We start from the raw sequence: 16,802 nt of genomic DNA, 5'->3' as shown, positions 1-16,802 counted from the left end.
GTACTACATATTTTTACTCTCTTCCAAAGGTACTCCGGATACACTATCAACTGGGATAAATCTTTGATCTATGTATTGAGTGGGGACCCCCACTGCTCCCCAGGGGATGCAAAGCCAAAATAGTTACGGATGGCTTCCAGTATTTAGGTATCTATATCACACATGATCCTTCTATTTTTTACGATAGGAACCTTGTGCCCCCTGTGCAGCACTGGAAAACACTGTCTCTCACGCTGCTAGGTAAAGCTGCCCTTTATAAAATGATGGCGCTCCCGTGCTTTCCATATGTCCTACAGAATACGCCACAACTGGCTCCGCCTCGCTACTTTCAATCTATTAACGCTGAGGTACGCACCCTGCTCTGGGACTGTGGGGTTCCCCGTATTGCCCTTACCAAGCTTACAAAAAGCTGGTATGATGGCGGCATTGCCTTGCCCGCCATTGAATCCTATTACTGGCCCTCCCAACTAGTGGTCTTGAACCACTGGACACATTGCCCCATTGCTGACCCCGCCTGTAGGATGGACAGACATAATATTCTTCCATGTAACTATCTCAGGGCACTTTATGGTGGTGCGAAATACATGCCCAGATTCACCCCAACTTCCACCACGGTTGCTCTATGGAATAAAGAAACGTCTGCTCTTGGCGGGAAGGATAGGATTATGCAGGTTACCCTGCTGCTTGACTCTTGCTGACTGGAGATGTTATCCAAGCAACCAGGGTTCGATAAGTGGGAATTGATCAGCCTCTCAAAGGTCAGAGACATGTGGAAGACCGGTCCATTCACTGACTTGCAGAGAGACTACCAGCTACAGGGAGGGGAGACCTTTTGTTATCCCCAGGCCCGCAATGCTCTTCGCAGAGCGATCCCTAAAGGAACAGACTTGTCGGTCTCCGTGCCCCTGGAGGATAGGTGTTGTAAATGTTTATTCTCAAATGTGTTTACTTGGTTCTAGCCCTTCCTTTGTGTCCTTTCCCTTCATGCTTCTAGAACCAAGGAATGTCCTTTGTGTGTTCTTTGAACCTGGCTGTGTTCGAGCTCGGGCAGTTACGAGTCCGGTCAGCTGGAGAGTTCTACGCTGCATATCTATGTTCCTGTATAAATCCACACTTACCGTTGTGAAGTGCCTGGTGTCCTTCTTCCCCGCTTCACTCACATCATTTGGCGACGATCTTCGAAGCTGATTGGACTGTGACTCGTGAGTGGTTTTGGTGTGGTGGAGCATTTTTTGGGGACGGAGACTCTCCCCAAGCATCGGATCCTGCGTGCGACGACACCGGCATCGTCTTTGTGCATCCGTTCCTATCCTCTGGGTTACAGGCGATTTGGCTGTCCTGTTTCGTTTTTCAGAGGAGCTTGGAACCCACGTCATCAACCAACTGTGAAACGAAGTCTCTTCGCTCGAGTTCACGCGTGACAGGCGTTGCCTAGTTACGCTTAGTGTGCACATGATGTACTCGGAGCGCCATCTACTGGTACAACGACGTCATCACTTTGGGAAACATTTGAAACTATTCAGGATGCGAAGCAGCTAGAACGCTGTCTTCACTAGTAAATCTCTGATTCTACATATTGACCTTCAACGTTCACCGTAGCATCTTTACAGACACAGTAGCCCACAATATTGAAGATTACTGGTAACTGGTGACTATTTATTTATACCTTTTTGTGTGCGTTCTTATTGTATGTACCTCCACTTTTTTTTCAAGTAAAAGCAGTACTAGTTAATCAACTGTGGAGGATCACATCCCTAGTCACAATTTATTTTAACCTTTTGCGCTTTCATAGGGCTTGTATTTCCACATTTGTGACTATAATTATACCTCACATAGCTTTATATCACCATTATGGCGCAACAAGTCACTGTGGCTCTTCCTCCACCCTTTTTAAGTGAACCTGGAACAGCTCAAATTCCTTGGGAGGACTGGATAGTTATGTTTGATAACTATCTTGATGCCCTTGACGGTAAAGAGTTTTCTGCTAAGCGGAAGAAAGCGCTATTATTAGGTGCCCTTGGCAAAGAAGCACAACGTATTTTCAAATACCTACCTCAAACATTGCAAGCTTCTGGTCAAGCATTGCCCAATGAATACAAGGACGCTGTGTGTAGACTAGAAGTAAGGTTCACAAAGGAGGAAAACCTAGTCATGAATAGGTATAAATTTTACACACACAAACAACGTATTGATGAGTCTATTGATGATTCTGTAGCACGGTTAAGAGAATTATCCGTGAAATGCAATGTTGGTGCTTTGGCAGACGAACTAATACGCGACCAATTGATTGTGCAGTGCAATAATAAAAAGATACAAGAAAGACTCTGGGCAGCCAAGAATCCTTCGTTAAAAGTTGCAGTGGATTTGGCTAAAGTTGTCGAACAATCTGAAATATTTATGAAGGAATTACAGAGATCCAGTACTCAAGCACAGATATCTGAAGTATCTGAGAAATATATGCAAGAATGTGAAAGCGTTGATGAGGAATCTGTTGCTGCACTCAATTTTAAAGGAAAATCCTTTGCAAAGAAAAATACCTTTGTGAGAAATCCCACAAAATGTTATTCGAGATGTGGTAGCAATACACATGCCTCAGATGCTAAATTCTGTTTCGCCAACAACAAAGAATGTCTAAAATGTGGCAAGATGGGGCATTTTTTGAAAATGTGTAGATATAAAGGAAAGCCTAAAGTTGCTGTTGTGGAGTGTAAGGTCATTGAAATTAAGAGAAAGATAAAATCTTAATAGTAAATGACTCCGATATAGATGTTAATGTTATTAATGAGAGGAGGGAAAAACGTCCAAGTGCAGACTTCAATATTAATGGTCATGGGGTAACCTTAATGGTGGATACTGGTTCAAGATATACAATAATTCCTGAACCTATATTCAGAAAAGAGTGGTCCGATTTATCCCTCTTGTCCAGTGACCTGTGTCCCACAGGTTATCAAGGCGAACGTATAGATTTGTTAGGATATTTCAATGCTGACATTTCTTTTTCAGGCAAGTCCACTAAAGGTAAAGTTTACGTTGCTGTTGATGGGCCCCCAATCCTTGGGTGGATTCACCAGTATGACCTACATATAATTGTGAACCCTAGGGCGTTTCCCCAAGTGATGGTTGTTGATGAGCTTTCACTTAATAGTATTTTCCAAGATGCTAGCAGTGTATTTGATAAGGTTGTCTATGCAGAGTGAGAATTGCAAAAATGACTCATCTGAAGTTCAAGACGATGGTGCTATTGCATTTGTTCATGTTGTTGTGGCATTGAGCGATGGTACTTTTGATAAAGAGGAGTGGTGTTCTGCCATGTCTGAGGATAATGTTTTATTAAACGTCATGGAGTTGGTTAAATTAGGAGCAAGACGTGAGAGTTGTGTTCAACCCTCGGGCAGTCCGTTTATTAAGGTATTGGATGAATTATCTCCTGGGGGAGCTGGGAAAGGTTCTCCTAGACTACGTAGGTTTGCTTCCAGGCTTCAGGAGTACCAGTATGATATAACTTATATTCAAGGATGGTGCAATATACAAGCTGATTGTTTGTCAAGGTTGTCTATGCAGAGTGAGAATTGCAAAAATGACTCATCTGAAGTTCAAGACGATGGTGCTATTGCATTTGTTTATGTTGTTGTGGCATTGAGCGATGGTACTTTTGATAAAGAGGAGTGGTGTTCTGCCATGTCTGAGGATAATGTTTTATTAAACGTCATGGAGTTGGTTAAATTAGGAGCAAGACGTGAGAGTTGTGTTCAACCCTCGGGCCGTCCGTTTATTAAGGTATTGGATGAATTATCTGTTTGTCGTGAGCATATTCTTATGAGAGGGGACAAGTTTATTCCCCCATTTATCTTGAGACCCAAGTTAGTAAAATTAGCCCATGAAGGCCATTTGGGACAGACTTTCACTCAGCGTAGAATTAAGGCAGATTTTTGGTGGCCGTTTTGGATGCACAGGTTTCTACCTGGGTTGAAAATTGTCCAGTTTGCAGCGACAGTGAGAAAAGGCTTAAACTAGCTTCTACTCAGACCATGGGCAGTATTTCTGCTTCTGAACAGGCTTGGCATAGTATCTGCCTCGATTTTATTGGTCCTATGGATGAGTTGCCATTAGATCAACGTTTTGCCATCGTTGTGGTGGATTTGTTTTCTAAATGGCTTACTGTCAAATTTGTAAAGGACATAACTACTGAACGCTCTATAAAGTTTCTTAAGGATTTATTTCTAGAAGAAGTTTGTCCTTCAATTATGATAACTGACAATGGCACACAGCTCACTTCACATAAAATGCGTGCCTTTTGTCTGGGTTAGGTGAACTAAAAGGTTATGTTCACAAGATATTACTAAAAGAAAATTCTGTTCCCATCCAACATAAACTTAGGAGAGTTCCCCTTACAGTTAGAGATGAAGTTAGGTCTCTAATTAATGAAATGCTACAGGGTGGTATTATCAAACCAGTTGAGGCATCCACTTGGATTTCTCCGGTTGTGATTTCCCGCAAATCGGATGGAAAAATTAGATTCTGTGTGGACCTTAGGTCCCTTAATAAGAATGTCATAGCTGATACCTTTACTCTTCCTAATATTGGGGAATTAGTTACCACATTAAGTGGTGCAAATTTTTTTACCAAGTTAGACCTTAAGAGTGCATACCATCAGATTCGCTTACACGATGAATCCAAAAGCCTTACTGCATTTATTACCACAGAGGGTACATTCCAATTTCTAGGCTCCCTTTTGGTCTAACCTCTGCTGCCAGTGTTTTTCAGCGGATGGTGACAGAATTGTTTAAAGGTATCAATAAGGTTGTGTTTTTCCAAGATGATATCTTAATTTTTGTGGAAACTATTGGCGATCATAATTGTGTCCTTAAAGAGGTTTTAAGGAGGGTTGGAGATGCTGGTTTAACCCTTCGCGAAGAAAAGTACTCATTTTTAGTACAACAGATCGAATACCTAGGTTATGAAATTCCTGCACAGGGTGTTAGGCCCAAAAAGGATTTGTTGCAAGCCATACGTTTGGCTCCTTGCCCTGCTGATAAAGATCAACTCAGATCTTTTATGGGACTTATTGAATTTTATTCGAAATTTGTTAGGAATTTTTCTGATAAGACTCTGACCTTAAGACACTTACTAAAAAAAGGCGTGAAATTTGCTTGGGATGTGAGTCATACAGAGTGTTTCAATGCAATAAAAAAGAATTGTGCGAAGCTAAAGTTTTAGCATCATTCGACATCGGACGTCCCTCGGTGCTTATGGTGGATGCGAGCGCAACTGGTTTAGGGGCTGTTCTTCTCCAGAAATTTGTTGAAGGCAATAGAACTATTGCGTTTGCATCACGCACTCTTTCTACTTCAGAACAGTATTACTCAGTGATTGAGAAAGAGGCTTTAGCTGCCGCATGGGGCATACAATATTTTAGGACTTACCTCTGGGGTACCAGATTCCAGCTCATGACAGATCATAACCGTTGATTCGGGTTTTGTCTCCTGGGGGAGCTGGGAAAGGTTCTCCTAGACTAGCTAGGCTTGCATCCAGGCTTCAGGAGTACCAGTATGATATAACTTATATTCAAGGATGGTGCAATATACAAGCTGATTGTTTGTCAAGGTTGTCTATGCAGAGTGAGAATTGCAAAAATGACTCATCTGAAGTTCAAGACGATGGTGCTATTGCATTTGTTCATGTTGTTGTGGCATTGAGCGATGGTACTTTTGATAAAGAGGAGTGGTGTTCTGCCATGTCTGAGGATAATGTTTTATTAAACGTCATGGAGTTGGTTAAATTAGGAGCAAGACGTGAGAGTTGTGTTCAACCCTCGGGCCGTCCGTTTATTAAGGTATTGGATGAATTATCTGTTTGTCGTGAGCATATTCTTATGAGAGGGGACAAGTTTATTCCCCCATTTATCTTGAGACCCAAGTTAGTAAAATTAGCCCATGAAGGCCATTTGCGACAGACTTTCACTCAGCGTAGAATTAAGGCAGATTTTTGGTGGCCGTTTTGGATGCACAGGTTTCTACCTGGGTTGAAAATTGTCCAGTTTGCAGAGACAGTGAGAAAAGGCTTAAACTAGCTTCTACTCAGACCAAGGGCAGTATTTCTGCTTCTGAACAGGCTTGGCATAGTATCTGCCTCGATTTTATTGGTCCTATGGATGAGTTGCCATTAGATCAACGTTTTGCCATCGTTGTGGTGGATTTGTTTTCTAAATGGCTTACTGTCAAATTTGTAAAGGACATAACTACTGAACGCTCTATAAAGTTTCTTAAGGATTTATTTCTAGAAGAAGTTTGTCCTTCAATTATGATAACTGACAATGGCACACAGCTCACTTCACATAAAATGCGTGCCTTTTGTCTGGCTGTGGTGTAACACACCACCGTACTTCTCTGTACAATCCTCAAGGGAACGGTGTTTGTGAGAGGCCTAATAGAGTGGTGAAAGGGATTATACAAATTTCTTGTTCTTCCAGTTGTTTTACTGATGAGATGGTGCAAGACATGGTGTGGGCTTACCGTACCACATCTCATGAGCATAAGGGGAAGTCTCCTTTTGAATTAATGCGAGGGAGGCGCCCTGGTACCAAATTGACACCTTCTTGGATCAAGAACAGAGTATCTGACAACAGTAAGGTTGATCCTTGCTTGCATGAAAACCGGGATTTTTCCAGGTCCATATCTTGTGGTGATTTAGTTAAGGTTAAACCGGGGAGGTTTACTAAAGGTCTCGCTAAGTTCAGGGGCCCATATAAAGTTATGGAGAGTTTTCCAGATTATGTTGTACTGGACAATGGGCAGAAGTGGAATCTTAGGAGAGTCGCTTTGTATCAAAAATCCTCTTCTTCTAACTTTTCCAATCACCTGATTCAGGAATCCAAGTCCAACACTGGGTACATGCTCTCTACTTCGGTTGAGGGAAATCCCTCTCCTTCTTCAACTTCTCGCAGTAGTGAAGGGGGTGGTGATGCCTTTCAAAGTTGTTCTAGTGAGCAGGTTTCCCAAACTTCTACTAGTCAGGTTTCCCAAGAGTGTCCTTCTGATGGTGAAGCCAGGAATGGAAGAGTTTGCAGACCTCCTATTTATTTGAATGATTATTTGTGCTAGTTTTCAGATTCTTTTATCACACAGAGTACCTATGTTCTTGAATGATTATTTATGCTAGTATTTACAGGGTGTTGTTTTTATTCTTGTGACTTATATTTAATTGTAAGTGGGAAGATGTGTTGTAAATGTTTATTCTCAAATGTGTTTACTTGGTTCTAGCCCTTCCTTTGTGTCCTTTCCCTTCATGCTTCTAGAAACAAGGAATGTTCTTTGTGTGTTCTTTGAACCTGGCTGTGTTCGAGCTCGGGCAGTTACGAGTCCGGTCAGCTGGGGAGTTGTACGCTGCATATCTATGTTCCTGAATAAATCCACACTTACCGTTGTTAAGTGCCTGGTGTCCTTCTTCCCCGCTTCACTTACATCAATAGGCTCTTGGATGGCTATCTCCAGGAGAAGGCTATCTCATTAACCTATCGTAAAATCCTGAACAATACGTCAGATGCCCAGGAGAGAACTCGCTCCAAATGGGCCGCCGACATAGGAGACAGACGATGACGGCTGGCGGTAGGCCCTCGCCTATGCTCGTGAGGTGGTAATCCGTTCCCACTTCAAACTCATTCAACTTAAACTACTCCATTGAGTCTACTATACTAGTTCATCGCTGGTCAAGATGGGGATACTGGATTCCCCAGCTTGCCCTCAGAGATGTGGTCACGTTGGTACCCACATACACCAGTGGTAGAAATGTCCGGTCCTTCCGAGGGACTGGGAGAGGGTTATATCGGATATGTCCCAGATAAGTAAGGTACCTATTGATATCTCCCCTCGGCTCTGTCTCTTAAATTTCTGGGAAGCCACAGACCAGTCCCAATCAGAGAGGCTGTGCGTTTCTTTAGGCTGCATGGTGGCGAAACGCAATATAGCAAGAACATGGAAGGGGGGAGTCCCACTACGCCACACTGATTGAGAGTCTGATATGGACTGGTGTATGCAGGCAGAGAGAGTCATTTATGGAAGTAGGGGCTGCCCGCATAAATGGACGAGAATTTGGGGCGCATGGAATTAAAGTAGGGGTTTGCACTGTACTCCTTTCTCCGATTCCCCCTCAGCACTGATAGATAACGAAGATATTTAATGTATGAATACAGGGAAAACTATGAAAAATGTGATTGCATCATGGACCCTGTGAAAAGTTTGTATCGTGATTGCATGACCTTATCATAACCACCTGTGAAGGTTGATTACCGCACCGTACTGCACCTGTTTTTTATTGTATGTTTGTATGTTGTTTCTTTAATAAAAAGAGTTACAAAAAAATAAAAATAAAACCAGACATCATTAAACCAGAGCTCTGGGCCCCAAAAACCAAATGGTCAAAAGCACAGCCCAATATTTTCAACGTTAGCTAAAACTGCAATCTAAGACCCAGCCAGATATCATGAAAAAGACACTCTAGAATCCACAGTCCATCCTGTAATCTTCATACAAAAGGATTTTTCCAAATACAAATCCATCCAGACATTACCAGTTGTTTTTATTTTTCATCAACATGCCAGAAGGCTGTCACTGAGGAACTTTCTAGTTCAGTTTAGGGGCAGATTATGATGCCATAGGAAATGGCTCCGACCCATGGTCGAAGCCAATCCTACGGCATCGAAATCAGCCGTTTGTATTCATTTCAGACTGACTCATGTGGATGGAGTAGGTCGGAAATGATTCCAAACTGGAGTTCAGAATGGCTTCCAACGGGCTCGGAGAGCCCGTCTGGCATTCGGACTGCCTCCTCTAATTCCAAGGGCGTCTCTTTCCGCCTGAGGTATTACAATTTCGGGTTCCAAAAGCCTTTCTGTGCTGGCCTTTTTGACACAGAAAGGCTGTTGGAAGCCCCAGCAGGGCCCCCATGGGTGCGAGGACTCCGGATGGCGGCCAAGGGGCACCTATGGTGCCCCCTGTTGATCTCTGCATCCCATGGCAAGCACCTTGAGGTGCCTGCCATGGGTTGAAGGTATAAACTGCACCTCTTCTCTTTACAGTGAGAGCATGCATTCCGGTCAGAATACATGCTCCCATTGTAAAGAATAGGATTACAACTGAACAGTGTTCGGTCGCATCCCAATTGCTGGGTTGGGACCGCCGACAGGATGTTGGTCGGTCACAGTACCAAATCGGTGTAGGCGGAACTCAGGTCCATCCGTCATCGAAATCAGGCCCACAGTTGTTGGTACATATTGCGTCAAAATTTTGCATTCTCACCTATTTAATTAAACCTAGTTATCCCTGCCCCTCAGGCTCTTCAGTAAATATATAAGACCTCTGGCACAGCTCCTAAAGGGTTGTTTAGTAGTGTCCTATTCAGGTGATACTCAACCAATATTGCACTTCTACCATTTTCTTCAGTCCTCAGCAAATCTCTCACAGGCATATGTAATGGATAAATGCTAACTTGTTAAAGCTAAATACTAGCATAACTAAGCTATTTCTGATTTGCTGCCGGAAACAATGTTGGAAAAATACTATCTGGCCTTTGGTAATTCAAGCATCTTCACAACCACACTGTAACGTGAAAATTCTAGAAGGATTTTAGGATGAGGAATTTTCTTTTAAAGTTTCAGCAGAAAAGTCCTGTAAGTGGAAAAGTGTCTGTGTAAATCAGTGCAGTGGTACCAATTTTTCTGAGAATCCACAATTTCATTGATAAATACTTGTGATCCAGGGGCGAATTTTGTGTGCCATATTTCTAAATTCACCCAGTACCAGTAATAGTGGTGTGAAATTACTACGCTGGAATAACCAATGGAGTTGTAATGAGTCCCAGATATTTTCTGTGATGTATATTTTATGCCAATTTTTTTTATTTTAAAATAAGTACGTGACGGAAATTTCTGCAAATGCTATTATTTTCACGCTATTGTGGCAATGGGAATAACTTTGCTAAGTCGACAAAGTTGCAAAGTTTTACATGGAGCTTCTGAAGCTTGTTACATGGAGTTTCTGAAGCTTGCAAAAAAAAAAAAAAAGCTTTCCCACGTTGTACACCATTGCTAATAATACCTCTTTCTCTGTAGGCTGCACATCATATGTGCCTCATATGCGCAGTTTGATAAATGTATGCAAATTTCCTTTTCTATGGCTGAGAGCACCCATGGTGTGCCTAATGCTACCAGGTGAGAGTAGGTGTAGGTACATTTTAGAATATTCTAAAGAAAAGTTAATTGAAATAAAACATGTTAAAAAAACCACACAGGCATGGGAGATAACAAACAAACAGAAAAACAATGGAACAGAACAAAAACAGATTATATTTAAAATATTTAACATTGATGTGGGACTGGCCTACCTCAGCTCGATGATGTATCCAGGTGTTACTTGAATGCTCCACTCACAATGAGCATTGACCGGATAACCTTCCAACAAAATCTCCCCTTTTCCACCTTGTATGATTTCACCACACCCTAAGGAAAAAAGTCAAAATAAAAGTCATGCTTCCTGGAAACAGTTTCTGTGCACTCATTCACTTCCTGTACTCTTATAGAACTTGTCACCGCCTCATATGCAACCAATGAAACAAAATGAAATAAAGTAATACGTATAGAGTAAGTATTTTCCCTCCAAATAAAACTTGTTTCACCTATAATTTTAAAGTTTAATATTCGATTTGTTTTACTTTGGAGCCATATCCAGTCTGTCAATGGACTTCATAAGTTGTAACCAGAAGTGATAGAAGAAAAAGAAAGAAGGACAGTGCCATAACAAAATACAGCAATAAATCGCAAAATTAAAAAGGTTAAAGGTTTAATTCTTTAAAGCAAAGACAATGCACTATTTTACTTGCAGCTTTGCTTTTGTATTAGATTGGTGGACTGTCCTTCCTACCCTTATGTGATGTGACTTTCTGTTGAACAGAGTTCCAACAATTTAAAAGAATAAGATTAAAATCGATTATGTTAAAAAATCTGGTAGAACATTGCTTCCCAAACCTGATAAAACCATGAGCCACTATTGAGAACGAAAAGCTTTCACCACCCACCTAGCTTTAACGGACATGAGGCGGGCGATTTTTTAATGTCACTGAAGCCTTGTGTGGCAGCGCCCTGTCATTTACAGATAGCACCTTTTCCATTGAAATTGCCACTAAATTTGCACAGATATACAGTTTTACTGACAAAACTATATTGCACACAAAGGATGTTTGGAAATCTGGTTTCAGTGAATATTTATTATTTGTGGATCACCAAGTAAATTGTCTTGATTTGTTTTCTTCCTATTCAAATCCTTGCTTTCATCACACATAAGAATTATTAAAACAATATGCTTTAATTTTGCTTCCCTAATTGCTGGATTTGAACAGTTAGTTTACAGGTCATTTACATTTTGTAGTGGGTTACAAAAAATAACATCCTACAGCCTTTCCTTTTAAATTCTCTGTGCTCTGTGAAATAAATCACTTTACTTTTCTCTGACTGCAAATGAGATTTGTTTGTGGGTTGTGACCCAGAGTTTGGGAAACACTGTGCGACAAGTTAAAACACTGGTACTATTAAACCACATGTTGAAAAAAGTGTCCTTCAAAAACCTCTATAGGAATTCTGCAATGTGTCCTGTGACTTGAGCTGAATGGGGTGATTTATGGTGTCACAATATTATGCACATTCTGTGTGTTCTACTTCTTGAGAAAGTTGTGAGCATCCAATCTAAAAGTGATCAACTACACACATAGAAAATCATAATCAGGCCCATCCTTTGCCTTTTATACTATTTTTGAAATGTGTTTCTGATTTTGCCAGTGCCACTGCAGCTAGAAATTCTAGAAACTGAGGAAGCTGTGGTCACCTCCAAGAAGGGGCTAGCATTAACTAGCTCAAGAGGACAAGTAGTGACTCCACCAAGTTATGTGCTGTTCTCAGCAGGAATGTTCATCTAAGGCAGGAATGTTCTCAGTTTATCTACAGAACACCTACTTGTGTCTATAAGTGAACAGGCCTATTTGAGATCTCGGTGGACGGGTTACTCCATCACAACAGTGACAGACATCCTGTCCGCCGAAATATAAATCCCATTAGGTCTTATGGGATTTAAAATTCAGCGGACGACATATCCGTCACTGTTTGACGGATATTCTGTCTAACGAAATATAAATCCTATTTTGTCCTATGGGATTTATATTTTAGCAGACGAGCTATCCGTCACCGTTGCGATAGAGTAACCCATCTGCCGAGAGCTACTTCGGGTCCCAAGTTATTTAAGCACCCAAAGTATTACTATCCACATCAGTTCTGAAGCAACCAGGCAGTAATCCTTGTAGATGCTCCAGACATTCAAAAGCTGTGTCTTCCATAGTATCTCAGGAACACACACGAGTACACTGACATCGGATTATCTCCTATGAGTGTTAACTCATAGGAAACCATGGTTGAGGGTTACTTTAATCATCAACATACACAGGCAGGTGGCAATTTCAACCAAGCCTCTAAAGTGAATAGGTTCAGGTTATTTTAGGTACCAAGACACTCCGAGTTCCTTTTAATTCCAAGTAGTTGTGTGTGACATCCACACAATCTGTTGTCTCCCGATGTTTTATCGAAATCTGTAAGTGGTAAACATTTTGACAAATTGTATCTCCAGATCATCCAAGTTGGACAGGTAATGGTGTTCCCTTCAAATGTTACCAGTACCTTAGAAGTGGTCATTTCGAGAGCCTGAGGGACCCAGGTTGCAATACTTAGCCATGATCTCTAAGGTCCCATGAGTGACTCAATTTATTTCAATATTATCTAAGGCACTTAGGAGATAAATCCTATTCCTCGTATAACATGCACCCAGTATGGGAGGCATAAATGTTCTCCAATGCATGTGGGAAAAGAAAATTTGAAACGGTATAATACATGCACAAAAAGAGGAATACATGATTATTTGAAGCAGTTGGCACAGACTTGAGCTAATGGATGGAAACTGGAGACATATAAAGTTATCTCATGAAGGCAGAATGTAGTACAGCAAGCTAGGCCGAACATGCACGCATGTGAGCGCTAGATATCTCAGACATGTGAGTCCTGAGTTCGCTGGTCTCAGCAGCTAGGAAGTTCAATCTCCAAAGTTATGTCACTGACAGGAAGTGGTATTTGCAACTTATGTCTATTAACACTGCCAGTCACCTCTGCATGTTATGTCATTCACAGGAAACAACCTTTACATCGCGGTCATTAGATGCCATTACAAAGCGGTCGTTACAACGACCGCGTTGTTACCACGCAATTCCATTACTACGCAAGTCATTACATCGACTTGCAATAGATGACACGCTAACATAAGAAATAGTATAGTTTACTATTCCAACACCTTCCCTACTGTTGCGTAGGCTGGAGTTGGAATAGTAAATGATACATTCCTAATGTTAGTTTGCCATCTACTGCAAGTCGATGTTATGACTTGAGTAGTAATGGCATTGCATGGTAACACTGCGGTCGTTGTAACAACTGCGTTGTGAAGGCACGCGATGTAATTACTCGCTTAGTAACGAGTCATATTCGTCATTCACCTGAAGAAGTGAGAGTTCTAAGCAACCTGAGGCAACCAACAGGTACTATGAAAACCTTGGCCATGTACTCAAAGTACCCAGTACAGTTGATATGATTAGTAGGAAATAGGAATGAAGATGAGGTTTATAAACTAAAAAATAACTCTCACTGTGTTCTGAATTCACCATATCTTGTTCCATATTGCACGTCAAGAGCGAACTCTGTAGATCAGTGTTTCGTATTATTATACCCACCATGCATCAGACACACGCGCTAGTTCCTGATACACAGACACAGAGTATACCTACTCATGCAGTCTCCACCGTACCAGCCCCTCCAGCATTCAGCACAGTAGCTTCCTTTAATGTAGAAGGCATCCAAACTGCCTCCCCAGGAGCCATTGTGACACGCTTTGCAGTTATCGAAAATGGTGCATCCTGAAATCAGAAAAAGGATATAGCATCTGTTTCTGTCACCATTTTGAAATTCCCAGAAGAGAAAAAAATTAATAAAAATGTAATTACAACTTTGCATGACATGCTAACAGAATATAGAACACTGTATAAGAAACTCAAGCACTTGCCTCAAATCAGTTTTTCGTTATAGAAGGGCTATGAAGGTTATGTTATCCCATGCAGGGCTGCGTTGTGGTATGTTAGTCTATTCTATGACTGAGGTTCTTATGTCACCATTTCCACTGTTAGCAATGATCCTTGGTGCTGTTTGGTGGGTATCAGCTTGATGAGGAGTTGGCACATATTGGAACTTCGATTGTGATTCTGTCACATGACCTAAAGTCTCATCCCACATATGGTTTCGTTCAGATGGTGTTTGCTACTCTAGCAGCATATGTCCTTGTTGGTCTAGTGTGTGATTTTCTTGTATCTTTTGTGTTAGGATTAGCAGTCTTCTGTTTCTCCTTTTGTTCTTCATGGGATCTCTGTTCCATCACTGCTAATTTATGGTTGAGAGTTGTCATCGAGTCCTCCATAATTCTTGTGCGTGCCTTGATATGTGGATGCATGTTGTGTTATTGACACCACCGAAGCTAGAGGCCGGAGCCTCTCTAATACAAATCCAGCCCTAATGCAGTTAGCTCAAAGCACCAGTTGTCTATTGTGAATGAGTTTGCGGATCTCTATTGTCACTTCTTGGTATCTTCTAGTGAGATGTTGATACTCAAATGCCTCAGTTATAGTTTATATTACCGTTAAAGATAGTTTGTATCATATAGGGCTGTTCCCAGTCGCAAAAAACTCCCATGCATATTTGGGAGCTTGGTGGACAGGTTACTTGATCACAAACATGATGGAGTAACCCATATGCATAATGCTATATCAGGCTCTTACATTTTTAAAGAATCAAAAATACACAGTCTAGAAATTATTAGGAAAAAAGAAAATCATTCAAAACATAGATGAAACTTTAAAAATGCTCAAATGAGGATGTTGGAGAAGTATCTACTATATTTTAAATCCCTTGAGCCTAATTTAGAATTGAGGACTGGTACTCTGTCCATCAGGGTGGCATCCTCTACCATGATGACAAACTACCGTCTATCAAATTTAGAGAAGATGGTCGGGCCAGCAGGGGATGCAATGCTAGAATACATAAGGTCCGATGGTCTCTAAATGACGCAGTGTACTAAGGATTTGGTGGAACGTGTACCACATCGAATTTGCGATTTAGTTCCCTATCCACTAAAATCTTTATTGGGACAATTGTCTCACTAGGGGGTGTTGAAACTAACAGACTCCTCCACTAAAGGTTGTATGGAATCCAGGTAGTAAGTAACATATGAAGATGACTGACATTCTGTGGATAATGCTGCATAAGATGAGAAAGAAATCTTGTACAGAGCCTCATACCTGGGTGGATTAGGCAGGAATCACACTCGTTCTCCTCGTTCCGACAGCAGGGAATGGTGTAGCCCACCTTCTCCTTCCCTCCGGGACAAATGCACTGAATCTGCTCATACTCGCAGCAGTCACGGCACATGATATTCCACTCTGCGCCCGGGCAGTCCTCATTGATGACCGTGTATTCTGTAACACAAGCAAGAACATTAGTTTCATTCTAAGATGTTGACTGCTATATGCGTCAACGATAAAAGCAGCAACATATCTAGCGCGCATTTATTTAGAAGTACCACTGGAATTGAGTCAAAAAGCCATTTATGTGTCTAACTATAACTTACATATATAGATCACTTGGTTTCGCAGTGCACTGAACTCACAAAAGATGAACTTGCACTGATAAATCCATTTAATTCTCTATTACTCCATTTACAATCATGATATTAAACATGAATATATCCTTCCCTGGGGCAATGAGTAGATAGATGTTCCAAGATGGGGATGCCCTGAAACGTTTGGGGACCTCCAAACTTGAGAATCTGAGGTTTTTCTTCAAGTCTGATTCCAACCAATGCCCACCATAGAAACAGTTGGAGGTTTATACTACTTAAGAGGAGTAAATAGAAACTGTAACAACACATTTCAAAACTGGTGGGGCAGTATGGGACGGGCTTACGCACAGATGAATATTACAGCATTGCATAACCTCAGAGGGATTTCTATGCACAGTTGTACCCTACATGCATCTTTGCATGCCAAAGCACAACTAATAGTTGCAAGGGCAAATTCACAAATGATTTCGAGGTGTACTCCTCGAAACCTGCAACTGATGTAAGTTTACATACATATTATTGAAAAACATGTTTACCCAAATTATGAATGTAGGAAATTGGATTGTTATTTGGGGTGGGTGACTACCTACTACAAGGAATATTCACAACTCTTGTCAAGGTGAACCCTGGACTAGAGTCAGATTTAAGAACCATATTTCACCAAAATGACAAAGCTTCAATGAGGGGAAAGAGATATACATTTCTAAGTTTTAAGGAGGGATAGACCAAGAAGAATAAATTGCCAATAACAGACAATGATTACGGTAGTACAGGGCATAGGCACAATTTGACTGCAATGGAGCGTGGGTCGGATACAACCAGATTTGTCCTGGTCAAAGGTTTTATCTTCTGACTTTAGTCCTTTAGGTTCCAATCCACCACAGGAAGGCACATTTAACCCCCTCCCCCCAGGACCTCAGGAGAGGCACTTAGAGGCTCACATGGCGCCAGGAAGGGGCCAACAGCAAGGTCCAGTTGCCCCTGGTTAGTTGCAGGTCAAGACCCCCTGAAGCTTGCTGTGTCCCTATAGCTGTTACACGAGGACAGCACTGTGACCCT

General features: G+C 41.5%; 1 protein-coding gene across 2 annotated transcripts in view; it reads right to left on the bottom strand.

The window, feature by feature from the left end:
* PAMR1 (peptidase domain containing associated with muscle regeneration 1) overlaps positions 1-16,802 on the bottom strand; it is a 293,605-nt gene that overhangs the window by 194,245 nt on the left and 82,558 nt on the right. For both annotated transcript variants that reach the window (XM_085643491.1, XM_085643490.1), the window contains exons 2-4: positions 15,424-15,600; positions 13,864-13,992; positions 10,378-10,492 (exon numbers count right to left, since the gene is read on the bottom strand). In XM_085643491.1, coding sequence (XP_085499617.1) covers positions 10,378-10,492; positions 13,864-13,992; positions 15,424-15,600 — 421 coding nt within the window. The remainder of the gene's footprint in view (positions 1-10,377; positions 10,493-13,863; positions 13,993-15,423; positions 15,601-16,802) is intronic.

This window comes from Triturus cristatus, chromosome 3_1 (assembly GCF_964204655.1).
Source record: "Triturus cristatus chromosome 3_1, aTriCri1.1, whole genome shotgun sequence".
NCBI classification, from domain to species: domain Eukaryota; kingdom Metazoa; phylum Chordata; class Amphibia; order Caudata; family Salamandridae; genus Triturus; species Triturus cristatus.
This window is presented reverse-complemented; position numbering and strand designations above follow the sequence as displayed.